At 43.8% G+C, this 24661-nt stretch overlaps 1 protein-coding gene across 2 annotated transcripts in view; it reads right to left on the bottom strand.

Annotated features, from left to right (window-relative positions):
- Positions 1 to 5185: 5185 nt before the first annotated feature.
- The window catches only part of SYT9 (synaptotagmin 9), a 190550-nt gene continuing 171074 nt past the window's right edge, over positions 5186 to 24661 (bottom strand). For both annotated transcript variants that reach the window (XM_036861417.1, XM_036861418.1), the window contains one exon: positions 5186 to 12641. Coding sequence is in view for 1 of the 2 variants with exons in the window: in XM_036861418.1 (XP_036717313.1) it covers positions 12633 to 12641 (9 nt within the window). In the remaining variant the exon portion in view is untranslated. The remainder of the gene's footprint in view (positions 12642 to 24661) is intronic.

Below are 24661 nucleotides of genomic sequence, written 5' to 3'. Positions count from 1 at the left end.
ATCTCTGAATGCAGCCCCAATATCATCTGCACCCCCCTCCAGTCTCTGCCACAAAGTTGCCCCAAGGAAACTCTGCCAGTTTTGACAGGCAGAGAAGATCAGGTAGGACTTTTCAGGGTCTGAAGCTTGTCTTGTTTCCTTAGGCTGTAAAGAACTCCCTGAATAGTGAGCATAAAATCCCAGAGGGTCTTCCACATTTCAAGGAGGAAAACATCTTCCTTTCCACCTCTGTTCCACCCCAGAGAGACAGCAAAAGATAAATCTGAACACTTCAGCCTCCATGGTGGCTGTCCCAGGAGGACATTGCCACGATGGTCAAACCTTGAAAATTCAGACCACTTGGGGTAGGGGTGGGGCACTGAATGAAGAAGAGGCGCCTGAAATACCAAATTAATTGTTAAAAAAAAGTCAGGGTTAGTACCTTTCAGTATGTAAGAAAACCAGAGCTAGAATCCTTAGGAGACTGGTTTTAGTGCCAAAAAAGAATGTAAGAATAGTTTATAATAAGAGTGCCAAGTGATGGCTACGTGTGTTTATTGAAGCCAATGTGCTGTGAAAATAAGAGGACATGGTCCTGCCCTCAAGGAGCTTATAATTTACAAGTCACACAGACACACATACACAATTAGAGAGCAGTGTAAGAGAATCCAGTTGTGAGGATGAGGGTTGTTTGTATGTAAACGTGAGGTGCTTAGGTGACTTGAAACAGCTTCTTCCTTTCTTAAGTTCTGTCATTTTCCCCTCCATATATTAATTTTCTTGTTGATTTGCTACTCTCATCTTTTCAAATTTTTGGATTATATGGAAAGGAAGAAGGTGGAAGTGAAGCCACAGGGAGTGGCCACAGGGACTGTCATTTCAGGATGTAATAAAAAGGAACAGACATCTTGCAGAAGGGGTTTAAATTAGATATTAAGAAGAGTGTTCTGAGACTTTTGGGGTAAGAGGTTATTGAAGAAAGTTGATATTTTTCTAGTGGATAATGAGCTATTTGGGGGATCCCTTCGAACTCTTTAGGGATTTGTGTGAGACTATGGGAAGTCGGGAGAGAACCCCCAAGAAGGCCCCGTAAAGGTAACAAAAAAATGACAGTCATCTGTAAATGCTTGTGATACGCCCAACCATTGTCAGCTACACCTTTAGTTACCCTCTAGCCCACACACCCTCTGCTGAGTCACCAACCTCTCCATTTATCAGTAACTTCACAGTTTGACAGGAGTGAGAAGTTCCCAAGATGCTCCCTTGACCCCATTCACCTCTTCCTATGCTCCCCCCTCACTCGTGGCCTGAGTCCGCTCAGAGCACAGGCTTCTCAGCTCTGGGCATGCTCCGCCCACCCCCCATGCTTTACTCGAAATGCCTTCCAGCCGGATTCCTCTCCAGTCGTGGGCAGTGCTGCTGTTCCCTGCCTGTCACCGGAAGCCTGGCCCCAGGGCGGACAGCTACCGACCCGGCGTCGTGTGGTGGACAGTCACAGCCTCTCTCTGCTCTTTGACATAAAAACTATGTGCACCAGAGTCCCAGGAACTCTCAAAAGCTCTCATTGTGATCACTTTGGTTTGGCTCTTGAAACCCACATGGCAGTTTCCTATGAACTGATTCTCCCTGGAGGCCAGTGTCCGGTCCTAACTGGCACCAGTCAAACGCTGGACATGGCAGGTGTGGCTGGTTGGGCTCAGGTGGCCTATTTGGAGTCTCTGTTCCTGCAGCACCTGGTAACTTCATTTCTTTTTTTTTTTATAAATTTATTTATTTATTTTTATTTTTGGCTGCGTTGGGTCTTCGTTGCTGTGCGCGGGCTTTCTCTAGTTGCGGTGAGCAGGGGCTACTCCTCACTGCGGGGTGCAGGCTTCTCCTTGCGGTGGCTTCTCTTGTGGAGCACGGACTCTAGGCGCACGGGCTCAGTAGTTGTGGCACACGGGCTCAGTAGTTGTGGCACACAGGCTTAGTTGCTCTGCGGCATGTGGGATCTTCCCAGACTGGGGCTCGAACCTGTGTCCCCCCTGCATTGGCAGGCGGATTCTTAACCACTGAGCCAACAGGGAAGCCCCTGGTAACTTCATTTCTGCCAGAAGTTTCTAAAGTCTTGCTGATGTTTGCTCACCTTGGGGAGGTTTGGGAGTGGAGGGTGGAGAGCTGGGGGGAGGGGACTGATTAATGGGCACCACAGATGGGATGGGATGAGTGATTTCAGGTGGTGTAAGAGAAGTGGCTGCAGCTGGAGAAGACATGCCGGCTGGGAGATGACGTCACCTGCACAGGCTCCCTCCTGAGTGGACCCCAGGGCCAGGGGCTGTCAGCATATGTGGGAAAGCTGGGTCTCACCTAGGTTCTGTGTCTTCCCCAGTGACCCTACTCTTGGTCTCTCTGCTGAGCAGGTTCCAAAGTAAGTGAGGCCTCTGGGACCTATGAACATTTAACCCTCTGGGAACAGAGCCCCAGGAAGTGAAACCAAGGGGTTTCCTGCTGTCCCCAGAGAGCGCCTGCTTGGGTGGTACCAGTTCAGTGTTCCAGGCGCAGACATTGAATGAAATATTCAACGCAAATATTTGTTTGAGCCTTTTGCCACTAGAGGGCAGAGGCTTTTCCGACTGTGGGAGGGTCCTAGTCCTTTTCCTTTTTAGAGTTGAACGAGAATCTACAAAAAATATTTGAGTGGGCATCTACAAAAAGTGTCCACAGACCTCTGACTTTTCTCCCTCCTCCCCCCAATAAATTGATATTCTCAACCAGATTGACTAAACGGATAGAATGGACAGGGGTTTTGTTTTCAAAAACGTTCTTGCGGTCAGCAGAGCATCAGGCACTAGAAATCCACATCCCGAGCCAGTGCACACATGGGCCTGGTGGGTGGGCAGCGCTGGCCTGCGTGTGCTAACGCAGTTTGGAGAAGGAAGAAGAAGGAAGATATGTGCCCCCAGACACCTCTGACTTGATGTTATCAGGAGCACAGGGCTAAGCCACTGGAGCTGTGGACAAATCCAAGAACTTCCCGGGATCAAGATTTCTATCACAGCCTGAGGCAAGGGATTATAGGCTGTTACTTGAGGAAGTAAGCCCAGGAAGGAGCCTCTCAACATCCTGCCCCTTTCCTGCCCCTGACTATGAACGGAGCACAGACTGTCTTTTCCCCTTTTGTTCATCTCACACCTACTTCACCCAGAAGCCCTTCGTGCAGGGAGCTCTCTGCTGCTGCCCTCTTCCCTGCCTCCAGCTAAGCAGCAGGACTCTGATGAGCTCTTGGGGGTGAACTGAGAGGGTCTGGACTGGTATTGAATTCAAAATGGAATTTCCTCTACTTCGAGGGTGCCAGTTCTGGTTTTATGATGTACAGGAGACATCACCGATCATTAAAAGATTTTTCAGGAAACTCTCAAAATCAAATTCCTTTCAGATCGTTTGTTAAAAATGAAAATCCATAGAAAAAGGAACTCAGAAACAGTGAAAGGGGTGGAGAGAGAGACAATGTCCTCTGAGACTGGAAATCATAAAATAAGTCCTCCAGACTTAGTCTGCACTTGGGTTTCTGGGCAATAGGGGTCTGGGACTGCATGGGCCCCACCCGGGCTACATCGCTTTCCCAGGGACAGGCACATCAGTTCCTTAGACCCAGGGACACGCAGACCCCAGAGGTGGAAGGAGCACAGAATGCACGGGCCAACACTCCTCATGTGAGAGGCAGCTGGGAGCAGCTTCAGAGGCAGGAGCGGGGTCTTGGGCCCCAGCCCAGCCTGTGACTCTCTCCGCTGCGTCCTGCTGCATCTTCTTTGCTCAGTCTTCCTCAGGTTAGCAATCCAGTTAAAAACCCTACATGTGAGTGGCAGCCTTTCACCAGAAATGGCAGCCCTGACAAACCCTCCACATGATGCTGTCGTCTCTGACTTGATCCTTTCTTGAACCTGCATATCATGGCCCTGGAGAGGTGGGTGTCACCCCTAGTGACACCTTTCCTGGCTGCAGCGAAAGAATCTTACCTTATGGATGTAGAATCTTGCATAAAATGAGAGGGGAGAGCTGCCATGACTGAGGGTCACAGGAAGACCCAGAGAGCTCCTTGCTGCAAAGAAATGCACAAGCTTAGGTCTCCCAGCTCTGCATGGGCTCTGCATGGGCCCAGCTCTCCTCAGTCATTTCCCCCTGCCTAGGAGGGACATGAAGCCCCACACCAGCCTCTTCTGAGCTGCGCCTGTACAATAATTGCATTTGTGCTTGTGTGTGCCTCTGTACAGTGGCCTGGGGATACCAAGCACCATGAAGTAAAGATCAGTGAGAGGCTGGGGCAGGGCAGGAAATTCAAAGCAGAGGCTTCTTGTGGCCATGCTTCTGTTGTGAGCTTGAGCCCTTTGGGGATTGCTTCTTCCAGGAAGTCCTCTGAATCCCAGAAGAGTGGGAGCCAAGTACAACCACAGGTGCACTGCTGTTCTCCCTCGGGTATGTCTGCGATCTGTTTGTACCAGGGACTGACAAGGTCTGGGCAGGGCCCCTGAGGGCTGGAGGTTACAGGGTTGGTCAGTGGCAGAGCAGATGCTCAGCCCCACCGCGGGCAGGGCTGTCTCCAACCAGCACTCGGACTGGTTTGAGTTCCTTCTGCATCTTCTGGGGCCAGCTGGTCTCTGCCACTGCTTCTGTCTACCAGAACGAGGCAGATGTTTTATGATTAGAACCCAAAGCAGTGAGATCATGCACTAGAATAGTTTCAAGCGGGTAAATTTTAGTTAATCTTCCTTCCCAGTCCTTAACCCCTGTATAATTACAGCTTCAAGCCTGAAATCTGCCTTTTCCAAACTAGTGATTTTACCTTGTCCGCTGGAGTCAAAGGTCATGAGTTCTTCCCTCAAGAAGAAAAGTCTAAAAGGTTTTTAACTTTAAAAAAAAAAAATTTATTTATTTATTTAGCTGCATCGGGTCTTAGTTGCTGCACACGGGATCTTCATTGTGGCATGCGGGATCTATTGTTGCGGCGCACGGGGCTTCTCTCTAGCTGTGGCGGATGGGCTCAGTAGTTGCAGCACATGGGTTCTCTAGTTGTGGCACACGGGCTCCAGAGCGCGCAGGCTTAGTTGCCCCACAGCGTGTGGGATCTTATTTCCCTGACCAGGGATCGAACCCACGTCCCCTGCATTGGAAGGCGGATACTTAACCACTGGACCACCAGGGAAGTCCCCTTCCTTCATTTACATAAACGCCTTTCTCCACAAGGACTTGCCCTCCATATGGAAGCATCAGAAGACCTGAAGACTGCACTGGCGTTTCCTGAGTCTGCTCTTCCAAGCCAGAAAGGGCCCCTCTGAGGGATAGTAGGTCCCACTGAGGCTTCACGCACAGGAACAGTCCTTTAAGAAGGCACCTGCCAACAGCTACTTTTACATGGGCTGGGAACATTGACATAATGGAGCCATTCAACCAAATGTCAATATTTGGTCTACCAAACAGAATAAGTGTTTGAGTAATTTACTAAACTTTTCTGGTTTTATGGGACTCTTTCAAGTCACGGATATACCCCCTTGGATTTCCTTTGAGTCCATTGTTTATGTTTTTTGAAATTCCATCTTTATGTCCCCTAAAAGTTCAAGATGAATAAACTTTAAAACGTAGGGAAAAAATGAAGAATACGGCACTTGGGCTGGCTCTAGAGTTTCCCCCCCACTCCCCTGCCCGCACACACAGTGGTTGTCCTTGTTCTTATTCTGTTTGGTGACATGGATTCATTCTCCTTTGCTTTGAATTTTTTGGGAAAAAAAGAACCACCTTTCAGAGAGGGGAGAATCAAAACCAAGTGGCAGTTGCTGCCAAAGTAGCCATTCTTTCGACCCAGAAGCCCCAGAGGGTTTGTCGAAGCTGTTGAGTGGACTGCTAAGGAGAGTGTCAGCAGGCCAGGGAGTAGCTGTGAAAGGGCCAGCGGGGGTTAACAGCGCTGGTTAGGGCCAGGATCAGGCAAGCAGCTTCCTGCGGATCTCAAGCGTGGAAAACACCCGGAGGCAAAGTTTAAATGTCCTCTTGTTAATTTTCCTCAAACAAATCCAATTATTGCAAAACCTGTTAGTGCTGTTCAAGATAGTGTGACACAACTTTGCAGAGAACAAAATAAAATCGATACATATATATATATATATATATATATGAAAAATATTTACTTTGGTTTAAGTATTTTCAACCCCAGGAGTTCTGATTTGGAAAATAGCATTTAGTGTTCCTCTTTCATTTTATATGGTAAGCCGAGACACCTTATTCTCTCCAGGGGGGCTTACTTAGCTCAGGACTGCCTGGGTCTTATTCTCAATGAAACATTCATATATTCACTCTTTCTATGCAGAAAACACAATTTTAAAATACTGACCCTAATAATGTTGGGACACAATGCTGCTTGTGTAAGAAAGTCTGTAAGCCTTTCTGGATCCAACAGGCCCAATGAGCCCTCAGCCAGGGTTCCCATCTGAGTTTGTAGACACACAGGCAGGGACAGCACATTTGTTTGCCTTTAAGAAAGGTACAGTTTATGGCAATGCTTTTCTTTATTGAGTCCTTATCTTGTTTGTACTTTCTAGTGCACTTTTAAGGTAAGGATCGTTGGAAAACTCTATTTTAGACTTAAAAAAATTTAATTAGTTACAAAATTTCTTGAGGGAAAATATGTATTTAAAAAATCATTACTGTTTTGAGATGAAGGTAAAACTTGTTTCTGGAAGATTTATTCACCAGTTTATATAGTCCATAAGTTCATCTCTGAGGCCGTGAATACAAATATCTTTAGGTATTTGAAGAAATGATTTTATTATTACCTGAAAGCTTTGAGTTTGGTGAATTAGAGAAATTGTCTTTACTTGAAAATTCAAATCTGGATACTGCTGCCATGCAAAAAGAATTTTATCTAAATTGTGAAAAAGTCAGTGTCTTGAAGATGATGTTTACTTGATAGGAAAAACCATCAATATTACTATGTCAAATGCTGGTTTGGAAATAGCTTTAATGCAATGGATAGTTATTGGAATAATAACTACAATAAATTTAGTATCGAGCCAAGAAGATATTAACTTGTTTTTTTTTTTAAACTACCTTTACCACTTGGAATTACAAGTTGAATTTTCAAAAAATAAAGAAAATGGATAAAAAAATGATACCATGCATCGTAAACTATAAGATGTGGTGTTATCATCAATAATCTTCATATTGATAAATATACTTTAAAAAAAAACCGTCTGGCAATGCTCATTCATTTCCCAGGGAAATCTACCTTATGATGGAGTTTGGAGAGGCAGTAGCAATGAGTTAAGGGGACAGCCTCTGTGGCCCAGGTCCCTTTGGCCTGTTCTCCTCTTCCCTACCAGGAGGAGGTACATGAGAATCATCAGCTGGCCTGTGGATGAGATGGGGGACCCTGATGCCACTGAGACTTAGCCAAAGTACAGGACTTCAGGGCTGGCTCTTGATCCTCTGGGGCCTTGGGGGCCATCTTCAATCTTGATTCTTAGTCCTTCCCATGCCCAGAGCTCCTGGACACAGTGAGAAGACACCAGGGAGCGAGGGGACAGAAGTGATCATACTACTGGTTTAACTTTGCAGCCCATATGCCCAGGGAGCCTAGGCAGCAAGTGACATGTAAGCCTCTTGAGTGGAAGAAGGAGGAAGTGGGTTCTGCCATAGTCGTTGGAGAGCCTTGATCTGTTCTCTTGGGAGACTGAGCAAAGGGAGCTTTATATCTGACATCATCAACACTGGAGGCAGGTCCGTGGCACTGACCAGAGCTTCCTTTACGTCACATCTGGGCTTAGCGTTGAGGACCAGGGCTTGTCTTCCACAGCTCCCAGAATAACAGCCAACTCTCTTTTTTCCTATTTTTCTCAGAGTTCTCCTACAGGTCTTCTCCGGGATATTTCCTCAACTGCTGGGGCAATTTTTCTGATTATTATCTTTTCCTGAGCTTTACTATTTCACTTCTTCCATGAAGGTCAGCCTATTTGATATGAAGTTGGAGAGAAGGTAGAATAGCTTGTGCTACAATGGAAGGGCTCCACTCATACGGAACGGGCATCTCGGAGACACACTAGATTTCTCTGAACACTGCCTATGACTTCTCTCTGGCTGAGAAGGTAAGGTGCCAAGTAGCGCCTTTGCGGCAGGTGTCACTGGGTCTGTGGTTAGGAAAGTGCCCACAGGTGGTTGTTAAAGGACATTGAAGGGTTATGGCCTCTTTCTGGCCCTGAGAGAGGATTGGAGGGGGAAGAGTCAGAAGACCCCCATCGGTGGGAAAACCCGAGCCTCAGAGAGGTCTCACTGGCCACTCTTAGCCTCTGGCTGCGCTCCATGTCAGCAAGCAGCTCAGGAATCCTATGTGTGAGAGAGATTCTTCACAGGGATCTAGAACAGGACAGTAAAGAAACAGGTGAGGCCATCCTCTCTGGCCATTCCAAGGCCCTCCCAGGCTGGACACTCTCAATACCCCTCAGTGGCCATCAGTGAAATGGGTGGCCATGGGCAGCCACATGGCCTGCAGAATTCTCAGGATCCACATACAGGCTGCAGACACTGTTTTTGGCCATATGCGCATCCATGGTTATGTCCTTTTCTCAGTGCATTAAGTCACTTTCTATAACTTTGCTTTGAAAGTTCTAGCAAGGTGGCTGAGTTTGGAGGAGGCCAGGGTGGAGGGAAGAGCAGTGGACTGACCCTGACTATTCCATATGGCGGGACTGCTGCAAGAGAGGGAGGGGCAGACTGGAGAAAGCACCATGGCAACCGTAGCCATGCCAGGACCTCATGCCGGGGACAACTGGCAGAGCTATGCTTAAACTAGATTTGATAAAATCTCTGTCTCTTAATTAACTACAGTAATTCTTTCTGAAGCGAAGTCTTCAGAAAAGGGACAAACAACCTGTGCTTACTTACTTAGCGTTTTCATTTCTAAGTATGTTCCCAAGCATGGGAATGTCTTGTTTGGACTTTTACTTTGGCAGTAAAGATAAGGGGGGTAAAAGCACTCAACTCAAGCTTTTGAGCAGTCACTAGAATGACAATTTTCCTCCAGGGTTTCTTGTGACACTGTAAGTTCTGTTTTGATCATAACTATTCACTTTTCTTCAGCTTATGCTCTATTTAAGTGTTCATGAATAACCCTTCCCCTTCTCCTCTGCCCCTTATTATTCCCTCCTCACTGCACCCTCGTGCATGTTAAGTACTGCATGTGATTTTAAAGTGACAGCTATCCAGGAAGCCTTCTGATTCAGTGACACCTCCCCCTCCACTCCCATCCCCACTATCTCCAAAGTGGCCCCGATGAGATGAGCCACACTTTCTGGTATTCCATTCTTGTGTAATCCCTTCCCCTTGAATCTAGGCTGGCCCTATGACTTGCTTTTGACCAACAGTCTGTGGTGGGAATGACTCTGTGTTACTTCTGAGGTTATTTAGAAGAGCCTTGCAGCATCTACTGGGACCTCTTGCAACGTTAGCTCTGGGGGAAGCCAGCCGCTATGAAAGCAGTCTGACTGCCTTGAGACCTCCATGTTGTGAGGAAGCACAAGCTAACCATGTGGAGAGACTATGTGTAGAGAGATGCCCAATGAGCCTCCAGCTGTTCTGGTCATCCCAATAGAGGAGCCAGATGTATATGCAAAGAGTCCATCATGGATATCCTGCCCAGTTCTGTATTCAGATGATACCAGCCTCAGCTGCCATCTGATAGCAACCGTAAGACTCCAAGAGAGAACAATCACCTAAACACCGCCAACCCACAGAATCATGAGAGATAACTTGCCATCTAAACCACTAAGTTTTGTAGTGCTTTGTTATGCAGCAATAGATAATTGGAACACCCACCAGGACAGGATGGCCATGAAGATAGCAAGACATTTTCCATATCTATCTTTTGTCAGTCTTGTTGGCTTGAGAGTATGCCTTTCTTCCCTTCATATGAAATGTAGTTCTACTGATGGCCATAAGGACAAAATCATTCCATTTAGAGTCATGCTTGTTTGGGCATTTTGAAAACATCCACACTGTAGAAACCATTCCTTTCCCTCCCCTCCCCTATTCCTCCTCTGGTCATGCACCAGTGTACTTCCTAGGTATCACATCGCCTGCAAAATGTGCCCAGTTCACTGGCTGGGAAGATGCTTTTGCAGCAACACTCAAATAGGGCAGATCTCCTTGAAGACAAAGGCAGCAAGAGGAATGGGCTGAGAATCAGTGCCAGGTGATTGAGGGAGACAGTTGGTTTCTCCCCATCTCTTGGAACCAGTTTTCCCCAAGGTCTCTTCCAAAGATCTAACCAGGTTATATCCCTTTCCACTGCCATTTCCATTTTTTCAAGGTACTTTAATTTCCTTCTCTATCCTGGAAAAGACAACGGAGAATTATCTTCCCCCCAAGTTCAATGAAACAAGGTTGGAATTTTTCAAAAGGAACATTTACTAGGAAACTAAAGGGAAACCAAACAGAAGGCAAGAGAACAGAGGCAGAGTTGCAGATGGGCTCAGGGAGTTCAAATTTATAACCAGCCTCTGGCCACGTCTGGACTGTTAGGCAAAGCTTTCCAGCACAAGCCACCTGCCTGCCTCTTTGCCTGCTGGCCCCTACAAAGCCACCTTCTGTTTCATACCAACAAGCCAGTAGCATACTCATAAGTACCCCAGGGCTGCTAGTTCTTTAGGCAGGAAGATCTTAGCCTGGGGAACAATAGGCACAGCTGCCCCAGGATCTCCTACCCAGGCTCCCAGTGCCAAGGACAAGTCAATGTTTATTGGGATGGTTGCCGGATATCTATTGGGGCCAGTCTGGTTTCTCTGGGACCATCCTCTGGGCTCATCTGCCTGCATCTAGAGATAATATTTCTGCTGACTATCCTGCTGGCACTAGTCCTTCATGCTTTGGTTCTAAACACTGGTATGATGGAAGATGTCTGAATGCAGAGGAATAGGCAGAGGGAACCCTGGGCAAAGAAAGTTGAATTCTTCTCATGTCAACAGACATAGGCAGAACCTTGGGTTCCCTTTGGGTCCTGGAGGTTGAAAGCCAATCAGAGATGGAAATGGATTAGGCAGGCTGGGGAACACATGAAGCTGGAATATTGTAACACTGCCTCATACAACCAAAGGTCTCCATCCTTTTAAGATCTGACATTAGGGTAGTTTCTTGTACTGGGTAGCTGTGGCAATAAGAACTTTCTGAAGACCTGCAATGATTGTGCTTCCACCAAGTTAGTCCCACATGGAAGTATTAATTCAAATGAAGATAAATGAGCTTCCCAGGAAGGTAAACTACAGTCCAACTCTGGATTCTGCTGCAAAGAGATTGTATGAAAGGGAAATGCTGTCTTGGAGAAATGGTGCAAATGTATGGACAGGGCACCTTACACCTATAATGGGAGAGAGAGGGCCACTAGGTAACAACACCACCCCCAGGCCATGCTGAGGCCTTTAGTTTCATTTATATGGAGGCAGAAGCAATGAGGATGAAGAACACAGCTGGCAGTGGGTTGGCTGATGTGGTCACAAAGGAAGCTGAGTAATGAATGTGATACCCGGGGAGAGCCCTTGACCTTCACTCCTGCAGGTATTTCCATTCCCCAAGTGCTGTGAAAGTGATGCATGTGTCCGGAAGTGAAAGGAAACCTGTCGGTGGCTGCCCAAGGCTATGCCTCTGGGCTGTTGCATATGGAAATACCCCAGAAGGCACTCAGGCCAAGAAGGCCCAAAAGTTGTGCCTTCAATCAGGGGCCAGCCGTATCATCTCTCCAAGAACTCAGCTCACTCCATGGTACTTCTGTTTCTGAGGCTGTTCTCTCAGTGGACAAATGTACCTGGGAAAGGGTATTCCAGAATGCCTATGCCATTGAGATGTATGCCTCTCTAACAGGGATGACAATGAACTTTCATTCTCATTGCCAACACCAGTTGAAAGGAAGTGGCTACTGGTTATCTTGAAAACAGTGTTGGAGATTCTGACTCCTCACATCTGGGTTTTGCAGAAGAGAGGGCCATGATCAACTGGTACTCACTGCCATGTACATGGGAGTAGGCAGTGAATTTGCTGTGAACTAGACCTCTTTGTACTCGATTTTCTCCGGGGTAACAGCCTGTTTATCCTATTACTCTCCTGGGGCTATTCCTTGCAAAGCTGGAGTACTTCTTGGGTGAAATTATTTTCTGGAGACAACTATTAGCTCAGTGGTAGTCCAGTGTGAATTAGATCTGCTGCCTATTTAGCACCTGGATAGATTTTTAAAATATTCTGTCCTTCCAGGGCCTTCAAGCAAATAACATCATGTCAGAGTGACATTGCCAGGGCAGCTGCTACGACCCCATCACCAAGGGCCTTATGTTAATCATTAAGAGTCCTTTAGGTACTCTGAGTACTCTCACTGTATCAGGTGGTTTCTTCCATAGTCCAATCTCAATTCTTGGCCGGAAGAGATGTGCTTCCCCTACAGCATACCACCTTAGGCCACCTGAAGACGGCTGGACTGTTCACGTTCAGCAAACCCAATCTGGAAAGAGGGCCAGTTATTGCTGTGGTTACAGCTGAATATTTGGTCACTGGCGTCGTCTGGATATTGTTGGATGGGAAAATTTACTGAAGATCTTTGTAAGATGGTTGTCCTACTGTGTTCTTGGCATAAGTGGTCCTCTTACCCATAGTCATCGTTTCTGTAGGAAGAAGAAACAAAAAGAATGCTTTGGTTTTCATCCATATATATATTTTTTTTCAGTTATTTTCTTTTTTTAATTGAAGTACAGTTGACTTACAATGTTGTGTTAATTTTGCTATAAAGCAAAGTGATTCAGTTATACATATATATGTATGTATGTATGTGTGTATATATATATATACACATTTGTTTTTAAGTATTCTTTTCCATTATGGTTTATCATAGGATATTGAATACAGTTCTCTCTGCTGTACAGTAGTACTTTGTTGTTTATCCATTCTATACATAAAAGCTTACATCTGCTAACCTCAACCTCCCACTCCATCCTTCTCCCATCCGCCTCCCCCTTGGCAACCAACAGTCTATTCTCTATGTCCGTGATTCTGTTTCTGTTTCATAGATAGGTTCATTTGTGTCATATTTTAGATTCCACATATAAGTGATATCATATGGTATTTGTCTTTCTCTTTCTGACTTACTTCACTTAGTATGATAATCTCTAGTTGCATCCATGTTGCTGCAAATGGCATTATTTTGTTCTTTTTTATGGCTGAGTAGTATTCCGTTGTATATATGTACCACATCTTCTTTATCCATTCATCTGTTGATGGACATTTAGGTTGCTTCCATGTCGTGGCTACTGTGAATAGCACTACTATGAACATAGGGGTGCATGTATCTTTTTAAATTACAGTTTTGTCTGGATATATGCCCAGAAGTGGGATTGCTGGATCATATGGTAATTCTATTTTTAGTTCTCTGAGGAACCTCCATACTGTTTTCCACAGTGGCTGTACCAACTTACACTCCCACCAACAGTGTAGGAGGTTTCCCTTCTCTTCACACCCTCTCCATCATCTGTCATTTGTAGACTTTTTTTGTAAATTTAAAAAAAAAAAATTTATTTATTTATATTTTTAATTTTTGGCTGTGTTGGGTCTTCGTTGCTGTGCATGGGCTTTCTCTAGTTGCGGCGAGCGGGGGCTACTCTACATTGAGGTGCGTGGCCTTCTCATTGCGGTGGCTTCTCGTTGCGGAGCACAGGCTCTAGGCACATGGGCTTCAGTAGTTGTGGCATGTGGGCTCAGTAGTTGTGGCTCACAGGCTCTAGAGTGCAGGCTCAGTAGTTGTGGCACACGGGCTTAGTTGCTCCATGGCATGTGGGATCTTCCCAGACCAGGGCTCGAACCTGTGTCCCCTGCACTGGGGACACGGGTGAACCCGAATCCACCCTGCTGGTGGGTTCTTAATGACTGTGCCACCAGGGAAGTCCCACTTGTAGACTTTTTAATGATGGCCATTCTGACGGGTGTGAGGTGGTACCTCATTGTAGTTTTGACTTGCATTTCTCTAATAATTAGCAATGTTGAGCATCTTTTCATATACCTATTGGCCATCTGTATTTCTTCTTTGGAGAAATATCTATTTAGGTCTTCGGCCCATTTTTCGATTGGGTTGTTTTTGTTGTTATTGTTGTTGTTGAGTTGTATAAGCTGTTTGTATATTTTGGAAATTAAGCCCTTGTCGGTTGCATCATTTGCAAATATTTTCTCCCAGCCCATAGGTTGTCTTTTTGTTTTGTTGATGATTTCCTTTGCTATGCAAAAGCTTGTAAGTTTGATTAGATCCCATTTGTTTATTTTTGTTTTTATTTCTATTGCCTTGGGAGACTGACCTAAAAAAACATTGGTACAATTGATGTTAGAGAATGTTTTGTGTATGATCTCTTCTAGGAGTTTTATGGTGTCATGTCTTATGTTTAAGTCTTCAAGCCATTTTGAGTTCAGACAATACTACAAAGCTACAGTAATCAAAACATCATGGTATTGGCACAAAAACAGACATAATGTATCAATGGAACAGAATAGAGAGCCCAGAAATAAACACACACACCTATGGTCAATTAATCATTGACAAAGGAAGCAAGAATATACAATGGGAAAAAGACAGTCTCTTCAGCAAGTGGTGGTGGGAAAGTTGGACAGCTGCATATAAATCAATGAAGTTAGAACACACTCTCTCACCATACACAAAAATATTTCCTTTTTTTAACACTGAAGTATAGTTGATTTACAATGTTTCAAGTATATAGCAAAGTGACTCAGTTATATATATATATATATATATATATATATATATATATATACACATATATATATATATACATACACACACATACACATATATATGTTCTTTTTCAGATTTTTTTCCATTATAGGTTATTACAATTGAATATAGTTGAATATAGTTCCCTGTGCTAACAGTAGGTCCTTGATGTTTATTTTATATACAGTAGTGTATATCTGTTAATCCCAAATTCCCAGTTTATCCCCCTACCCTTCTCCTTTGGTAACCATAAGTTTATTTTCTATGTCTGTCATCCATATATTTTTAATGGGTATCAGACAAATGCCAGGCACCGTGATAGATGCTGGGGATACAGATACCATGAGGAAGACACACATCCTGCTTTCAAAGAGCTCACAGAGGGAGAGATTACAACGTGAGAAGCTAAACAACAGAGATGTGTGTAAAATGCGTAGAAGCAAAGAGCGGGGAAGGACAAACTTCAAGGGGGTTGAGGTCTACAGGGAGGATTCTGAAGATGTCTTGAGCTGGGCCATTTAGGCTGAAGGGGAGGCCATCAGGAGAGAAGGAGGGAAGGCCACTGTGGGCAGAGGAAGGAGCCTGTGCAGAGGCAGGAAAGGGCGTTGGAGGGACTGTCAGAATTTGGTGTGAGAAGTGGAGCAGGAGGAAGTAAGGCTGGGGAGGGGAGAGTGGTTCGCGTGGTGTGACACCCCTTTCATGCTCTCAAGCTGTGAGGGATGGGCTTTTTCACTGGAGCCCCAGACTTAGAGTAGCAGGATATCTTGTGATTCACACTCAGCCCAGCATTCAAGTTAATTTAAACTCAGGGCATCTTCCAATACAGACTAAGAGTATTAATGCTGCAGTCACAGAGAGAAAGAAAACTGGAGTCACTTCTATGGACATAGAAATAACAAAAAGCAAACATGTAAACCATGGGAGAGCTGCAAACGTTCTCAAACTGGAATGTTTGGACTGCATTTCAAAGATCAAATGTTCATGTGTGAGGCTATTAGAGAAAGTAATACAAGCCAGAGCATAATTGGTGAAGGAGAAGACAAGTCTGACTGTGACCCTGGGCTCTGAAGTGTGTGCATGGGTGTGGGTGCACCCATACCCCTGGGAGAAGAATATTCTTTTCTGGATCTAGGAGGAAAATGTGAATGGATATTTCCCTTATATTGTGATTCAAATACAACTTTCCCAGATGCTCTGGAGCACCCTCCAGCTGGCTCTGCTTCCCAACCCACCACCCACATCAGGTACTGGTTCCCAGAGCCCCTTCTGCCAGCTGTGAGACTCATACTGCAGGCCAGCTTGCCAGTCCCTGAATCCTTTCTTATCAGGAAGGCAAACCATCAACAGGCTCAGCCCCACCAATGAATGCCATGTGGTCTGGAATTAGCTGTGCTGCTACTAGCCAGTGAGGCCACATGACACACGCCTTCAGTTTTTGATTATCTATAGTGATATGAACTTTACAAATCCTTAAAAGAACCTCTGAAGTTCTTTACTGAAGGATACAGAGATGTTAGAGAGATTAGTTTGCCCAAAGCCATGCTAAGTGTCAGAGTTGGAGTTTGAACCCAAGACTTCTAACTACAAAGTTTAAGCTTCACAGTATTTACAATAGCCAAGACATGGAAGCAACCTAAATGTCCATCGACAGATGAATGGATAAAGAAGGTGTGTACACACACACACACACACACACACACACACACACTGGAATACTACTCAGCCATAAAAAAGAATGAAATAATGCCATTTTCAGCACCATGGATGGACTTAGAGATTATCATATGAAGTGAATTAAGTCAGAAAGAGAAAGACAAATACCACATAATATCACTTATATGTGGAACCTAAAATATGACACAAACGAACTTATCTATGCAACAGAAGTGGACTCACAGACATAGAAAACAAAGGAAATGGGGTGGGGGAGGGATAAACTAGGAGTTTGAGATTAGCAGATACAAACTACTATATATAAAATAGATAATAATAAAGTCCTACTATATAGCACAGGGAACTACAGTATATTCAATATCCTGTAATAAACCATAATGGAAAAGAATATGAAAAAGAATATATATATATGTATAACTGAATCACTTTGTTGTACACCAGAAACTAGCACAACATTGTAAATCAACTATACTTAAATTTTAAAAAATTTAAAAATAAAATGAAATAAAAAGTTTAAGCTTTAGCAATTACATCATTCCTAAATGCACTGTGTAAGTTCAGTCTATATATCTGAGCTTCTGCCCTGGTTTTCTAGACACTCTAAATCTAGCCAGATGAGGTAACTTTAAGAAACCCTAGTCCAAGCTAGCAGCATGCAGCAGGTGCCATATCCCACTTATAGCTTCCTACCTTCTTATTCCATTTCTCTGGATTCCCCTGGCCAGTGGCCTGCATGTGTATCTCACTTGCCCCCTCAGCTCTATACCCCATTCTTCCCTGTTATGACCTTAGTTTCACCTCTTCATTTGCATAGTCCCTCCAGACTGCTTTGGGTAGAGCTCTCCCCAAATGCCCAGCCTTAGGGACTACCTCTGTACCTGGTTTGTTATGGCCTTACCTAAGGCCTGCTTAGAGGGCTGGGCTATGACCTCAGCCCATCTTTTAACAGTCCCCATACCCAGGAATACCATCAGCAAAGGCCATGCTGTCAGTGGCCAAATCACAGTACAGCTCCAAACTGACCTCTGTAACTGCGCTTTGCTCACTTGGTGAAGTCTCCTTACGTGCTCTTAGCTGTAATCAAGCTCAGTCCCTGGGAATACTGTGGAGCAGCCAACTGGTCTACCCCTTCTCCTGGGTGAGTTTTCTGGGCCCTGATCCTGCCTGGTCCCAGCATCCTTGTTTTCCTACTCTAGACAGTGCCACTAAGGCCCCAGAACGCTTTTGGTCTGCCAGCCCACAAGATGAAGGGAGTAAAGAAGTTTCAACACCTTTGGCAGAGTGGTAAGGTCACTTCTACCAGGAATCTTACAAAAAAAGTTTTTGTAAACAAATTTTCCCAGGGAAAGTCAGGTATACAAGTCAGGCATGAGAAAAGTAGTTGAGTTTTTCCAGGAGAAGGACAATTTTGAGTATGCCATGGGTGTATTGTGCTGTGGCTCAGTCCTTTTTGCCTCTCTTGTGGGAGGAAGACTTGAAAAACTCAACCAACCCCAAACAAACAAACAAAAAAATAAGCAAATTACAATATCTTTCTAAATTCTTGTAACCTAATAAGCTGTTTCTCAGCCAAGATTTCTGTTAAATGAGGTATAAGGAAAGATTTTTCTGTAGTTCAGAAGAGCACTGACCCAGTAGGAATGGTGGTGGGATGGGGTGGTGGAGACTGTGGCATCAAGGCCAGAGACAGCAGTGGTGGTTCAAGTACTGGTGGCTGTAAGGCTGCCTCACCGGTTCCAGTGCTGGTACCGGGCCCATTTCAGGGGGCAGAAGCAGCAGCGTCCTTGTTATCAGGAAGCGCCAGGGGTTTAGAAGGTATCAGGAACTTCAGTGGCATCAACAGGATGTACTGGTTACAATCTTATCTGAACAGAGGCGATTTTAAGCAAATTCAATTGTTCTGAGACATATGGATTTGATTTGAATTAAATTGAATTGAAACTAAAGATGAGAACTGTCCCAATGAAAACTGTAATGTGAAGTGACATTTCTATCACAAAAATGACAGCTGATGTGAGACAGGCCATTGAGACTGACCCCAAATTAAGAACATGAAAAGATTAAGTAGATCATTAGATAACATCTGCCTGTGAATTGGAAAATGGGTTTTGATTACAGGAAGTATCTAAGGGCTTTGAAATCAGAAGCTTGTCAAAAATTGAAGTGACTCATTACATGATTCAATCTTATTATACTTAATACTGTTACACTTGTATTTAAAATTTTATTTTTTAAATAAACATAAAAATCTTGGGATTTCGTTGACTATTTATTACTTAATACAGCTCTGCAAATATATGAAGAAACATCATGCCTGGTCCGCTTAGAATCTGATTCTTCCCTTCCCAATTTCCCCAAGGAGGGCATTCTTTAGTCTTCACTCCCCCTCGCATCTTGAAGAATCAGTATGTTAAAGAAAGAAAGCAGTGTGAATGTAACTGCATTTCCAGCCAGGAGATTGGGGCAAAAGACAGAAAATGGAAGTGTCCATTTGGGTAATAACTACTATTTATTGAGCACTCAAGCACCCTGCTTTATCCTAAGAGCTTTGCAAACCTTCTCTCATTCAATACTTGCCTCGACCCTCTGTGACAGATGTTACAATTACTTTTTTTACAGAGGTAACTGAGTCTGAGAAAGGCCAAACAACAAAGGTTGTAAACGGCAGAGCCAGGATCTGCCGTCACGCATTTATGGATCCAAATGTGTGCTCTTAGGTACTCTGCCCAGGATGGCAAATTATGGCACCTTGAACGCCGATTCCATTACGGCGCCTTTCTAAGAAGGATTCTCAGTTCAGAAAAAGAACTCTGAACAGTCCAGACTTCATAGGAAAGCATGTTAAGATCCATTGTCAGGTCAACCTTGAGGGGAAGGTGGTGAATGGTGACACGTGTGACATGCAGGCTGTTACTGAGAGGGGTTCATCAAAAACAAGCAAGAAGCAGGGCTATAAGTGAGGCACCGTTCATAAGATAAGAAGAGTGTTGTCATGGTTTTTCAGATGAAGGGGCAAGTTAGGGAATTGCTGAAAGGAAAAACTTATTCTACCTGATGAAGTTAAGTAGAGGATTTTTGGGTTGGTTACTCCAAGTTTACATTCAGTACATTTATTCATTAATTGGTTCAACAAGCACTTATTGAGCACCAGGCAAATGTGCTGACCACTAGAAACAAGAAGATAACCAATGCACACCCTGCTCTTGAAGAGCTCAGTTGTCAATAGATGACTAGAGAACCGAGGATGATGAGCAAGAAGAAAGAGTAAATGAGGTCTTATCAGGAAGTTTGATTGTAACTGTTAAGCAGTGTGCACATATGCATATGTGTGTGTGTGTGTGTGTGTGTGCACGCACAAGCACAGGTGCACATAGCTCCATCTACTCAAATCAGGGAAGGAAGAAAAAAGTTATGATAAAAAAATTGGGTAAGGGTGAAAGTTGAAAGGGTCCTAGGATACATGTGATGCACTGGATTGAGGGGAAAAAATCCCATTTTAAAAGCCTGAGGATGTCTCCCACTGACAATGCAGCTAGCAGAAGCCAACCATAAGAAGAGACTTCCTTTGTTAATACATAGCTTTGGTGAAATCTCCCTGGGAGGCAGCCCATGCCCCGTCCCAGGTCTGTGCACAGGTATCCTACCTTTGTAATTTGGGACTCAGCTCTCTCCTAATCTCAGTCACTATAGAGGACTTGAACAGATAATTCTATTACTGTTATTTGGAAAAGTAACTTTGTAATGCCAGAAAGGTATAACATACAAGAATAACAAATGAGGAAGTAATGATGCTTTTGTGTAAGTCATATTTATTTAAGTGTAATAACACAATTTTGCTTTGTTTATGCTTTGTTCATGTTTTTAAGGTAAATGCTTAATGAAATGATATAGTAGAAATTTATCAGATTTATGATTTTAGTGCATATATTTAGGAGAACTTAACTTGTTAAATTTATAGTCAATATTCAAATGCTTAGGAAAATCTAATATACTAAATTTATGAATTTGATTTTTAAGATGTTGAAATGCTCAAGGCAATTTAATCTAAATGTATAAGATTTTATTTATTACCATTATAAGAGTTAACAGTCCTTGAGAACAATTTTGTTTAACATCTACTGTGTTAGATATTTGAAGTGTTTGATATAATCACATTTTAGATTTGTGACCTTAGTTTGAAATGTTTAAGGGAAAATAGTCAATCAATTGCTTAAACAGTGCTTAAATATTAGAAGAATTTTTTGCTAGATTTATAAGGTTTTTTCCCTTTATTTTGAAATATTTAAGAGAATTTGATTAAGTGTGAAATTGGCTTTAGAACTCTAGGGAAATTTAATCTGTCAAATTAATGAGCTAATTGAGAATTAAGCAAAGAAGCAAAAATGATCATTTAAATTTCAAAACAAAATGATTAGATTTATAATCATTATAATAGTTAACACTATGTAGGATTTAGTATGTACTGTTTTAAGCATATTACATATATTAATCTATTTACTCCTCACCACAATTCTTTGAGGCGGGTTCCATTATTATCTCCACTTTATCAATGAGGAAATTGAGGTACATAGATGTTAAATGACTGCTTTACCAAGTGCTACGGACTGAATTGTGTACCCTCCAAAATTCATCTTTGCAGATGGGGTCAGAGCAGGTAATCAGGGTTAGATGAGGTCATGAGGGTGGGGCCTTCATGATGTGATTAGTACCCTTATAAGATGAGACACCAGAGAGCTCTCTCTTCTTCTCTTTCTTTCTCTCTACCTACCATGTGAGGACACAGTGAGGAAGCTGCCACCTGCAATCCAGGAAGAGAGCTTTCACCAGAACCCAATCACGCTGGCATTCTGACCTCTAACTTCCAGCCTCCAGAACTGTGAGAAAATTAATTTCTGCCGTTTTAGGCCCCCAGTCTGTGGTATTTTGTTATGGCAGTCTGAGCTAAGACACCAAGTATATTAGTTTCCTAGGGCTGCCATAACAAAATACCACAAACTGGGTGGCTTAAGTCAACAGAGATTTCTTCTCTCACAGTTCTGGAAGCTAGAAGTCTGAAATCAACATTTGAGTGCGGCCATGCTCCCTCTGAAGGCTGTAGGTAAGAATTTCCCCTTGCTTCTTCCTAGCTTCTGGTGGTTACCGGCAATCCTTGGCTCCTTGGCTTATAGCTGCATCACTCCAATTCCTGTCTATTATCATGCTGCTATCTCCCTGTGTGTCCCTCTGCGTCTTCACATGGTCTTCTTATAAGGACACTAGCCATTGGATTTCAGTCCCATCATTTGGGGCCCAGTTTTTAACTTAACTACATATATCTACAAAAACTATTTCCAAATAAGGTCACATTCTGAGGTTCCAGGTAGATAGGAATTTGGGGAGGAACACTATTTAACCCAGTATCCCATGTCACCATATTCAGCACATTGATAAACCCAATGTCAGTTCTCAGTCCTCATTTTACTTGACCTATTGGCAACATCTGACAGATCTGATCATCCCTTTCTCCTGGAAACAATTGTTTTTCTCTTGTCTTTGGATAGTCTAAGTCTCTTACTACTACAATGACTTTCTCTTTCCTAGTCTCTGTTGGTTTCTCTTCTTTCCCCTACTTTTAAGTGTTGGAATGTCCCAATTTTTAGTCCTTGGGCCTCTTCTCTTCTCCATTTACATCTCAACCACATCTTTACAACTACAGTTTGACCTACCTCTGGAAATCTAGATTTCTGTATCTAACTGCCACTGATGTTTCCCTGTAGATGCATCCAACAGATGCTTCAAATGTAGTAGGTCCAACTCCTGACTGCCCCGCACAGGGGCTCCACTTGCAGTCTTCCTCAGCTCACTTCATGGCAACTCCATCTTTCTAGTTGCTCAGGCCCCAAACATTGGAACCATCCCTTCGCTTCTCTCTGTCACACCCTACATCAGGAAATCCTAATAGGTCTCCTTCCAAAATATATCCAGAATGTAACCACTTCTCGCCTCTACTGTTTCCATCTAGGTAACAGTGGAAGACTCCTAAAGGTCTCCCCACTCTCACCCTTGCCCTGATATAGTCTATTCCCAGCACAGAACCAGAGGGAACAATTGTAAGCCCAGATCATGTCATATCTCTCTTCAAAATGCTGCAATGACTTTCCTGTTCATCTCAGAGTGTGAACCAAAGTCCTTATGAAGATCTACTAGGTTCTTTGTAATTGGGCCCTGCCCACCCTGTGTACCGTCCTGATCTCACTCCTACTACTCTCCCTCTCACTCCCTCTGCAACTCCCACACTGCTCTCCTCACTGTTCCTTGTACAAACTTCCTTAAGGCCTCAGTGCTGGCTGTTCCCTCAGCTTGTATTTCCACATGGCTTGCTCACTCATCTCCTTCAAGTGTTTGCTCAAATGTTCGAATTCTCCTTGAGGCCTACCATTACCTCTATTAAAATTAACCTCCCTTTAAAAAACAACCAACCAACAACAAAAAAAAACACTACCACATTTCTGATTCTCCTTACTTTCTTGTATTTTTCATAGTACTTATCACCTTCAATATTACATACTGTGTTCACTTACAATGTTTATTTTCTGTTTCTTTCACTAGAATATAAGCTTTATGAGGGCAAAAGTTTTTGTCTATTTCTTTCTCACAGATGTATACCCAGAGTAGTGTGGTACTCAATCAATATTTATGGGACTGATCATTACTTGGACAGAATGGCACAATACAACAAATTATGCAGGAATGCAAAGAGGAATCTTGAAAGATTGCTGAGATAAGCAACCAGCATGGTGATTACAACCATGAATGAATTCTGAGCTTCCTGTAGGAATCAGTCATGGATCTCCCAACGTGCTTTTAAACTAAGGTGATTCTTTTGCAGAGACATTTATGAGAACTGTCTGCACTTCTGTGTTGCCACAAATATCACCTGTGACAATGACTGGGAACTTGACTGCATTGATTTAACTCTCATGGGCGTCATCTTGCAGTTGGAGAACTGAGTGCTGGAAGGAAGGTAGAGCTCATTTAGTCCTCAAGAAAAGGGAGCTTCTTTGGCTTTCAGAGCTAGCCCTGGGTTACTTTTATATATTAATAGAACCATACGCCTGTATGTTTGAAAATATGACATGCAGAGTCTTTCTAACAAATCAGCAATCACGTTCCAAGTTGTAAGACAGAAGAAATTGGAATTCTATCCAACAAGAAATTATTCGACACTGACTTTGTGCCAGGCATTTTGCCAGGTACTGGTTATACAATGATGAATAACAGTCTCTATCCTCAAGGAGCAGTTGGATGCGCTGCAGGTGACTCATACACAGATAATAGCAAGTGGCACCAAATGTTAAGTTAGGGGTGGGCACAGGGTACTAGGAGAAGAGAACTCAGACAAGAGACATTTAACTCACAGTGGGACGATCTTCAGAATGCTTCCTGAAGAAGATGACTTCAGGAATGCTTAAAAGATGAGCTGGATCTAGCCAGGCAAAGAGGGGTGGAAAGGACAGCACACACACAAAAAGAAGTGAAAGCAGTAGTAGGAGCCACGGGGTGAATAAAAAGCATGGTGTGGATCACCAATAATTGGGCATGGCCTCAACATAATGCAAGGGGGAAATGAGGGAGGAGTCACAGAGGATTTTGAATGCCAAAATAAAGAACTTGATCTTGTTCTGGACAAAGGGCAGTTACTGAAGGATTTCAAGTACAGGAGGAACATGGTCAGATTTGTGTTTTAGGACTTGGATCCCAGAAGCAGTGTGGAGATTGGATTGGAGAGCACACAAGAGAGCAGGGAAACCAGAGCAAGTGAGCATGTGGGAGCAGCTGAAGCACCCCTCATGCCTTGGTAGTCCCCATCACCCTGGTAGTGAAGATGGGAAGGAGATAGTGGGCTTCGGCTCCTGAGAGCTCTATTTGGCTGGTCCCCAAATAGGACTAGAGTCTTTAAGTTCAGCATTTCCTGAAAAGGGACAAATGGAGCTCTGAAAAAGAACAAAGAGCCACAAATGCCAAAGAGATCATGAATGAAGAGCCAGATATCTACCCCCAACTGCCAACTGACCCTAAACATTAGTGCACAGTAAATGGATGCTAGATCTGTTCACCTGTGAACTTGACTTCACGATATTACCTTTATGGATGGTGGGCATTTTCTGGCTAAAGAACAAGATCCCAATGTCCTCAGGCTCTCATTTGCCTGACATTGGAGGGAGGTGCACCCAGCCTGCTGCAGGTGTGGGTACCTCG

The sequence above is a fragment of the Balaenoptera musculus genome, chromosome 8 (assembly GCF_009873245.2).
Source record: "Balaenoptera musculus isolate JJ_BM4_2016_0621 chromosome 8, mBalMus1.pri.v3, whole genome shotgun sequence".
Classification (NCBI taxonomy): domain Eukaryota; kingdom Metazoa; phylum Chordata; class Mammalia; order Artiodactyla; family Balaenopteridae; genus Balaenoptera; species Balaenoptera musculus.
The sequence above is the reverse complement of the archived record's forward strand: the minus strand, read 5'-3'. Positions and strand labels throughout refer to the sequence as shown.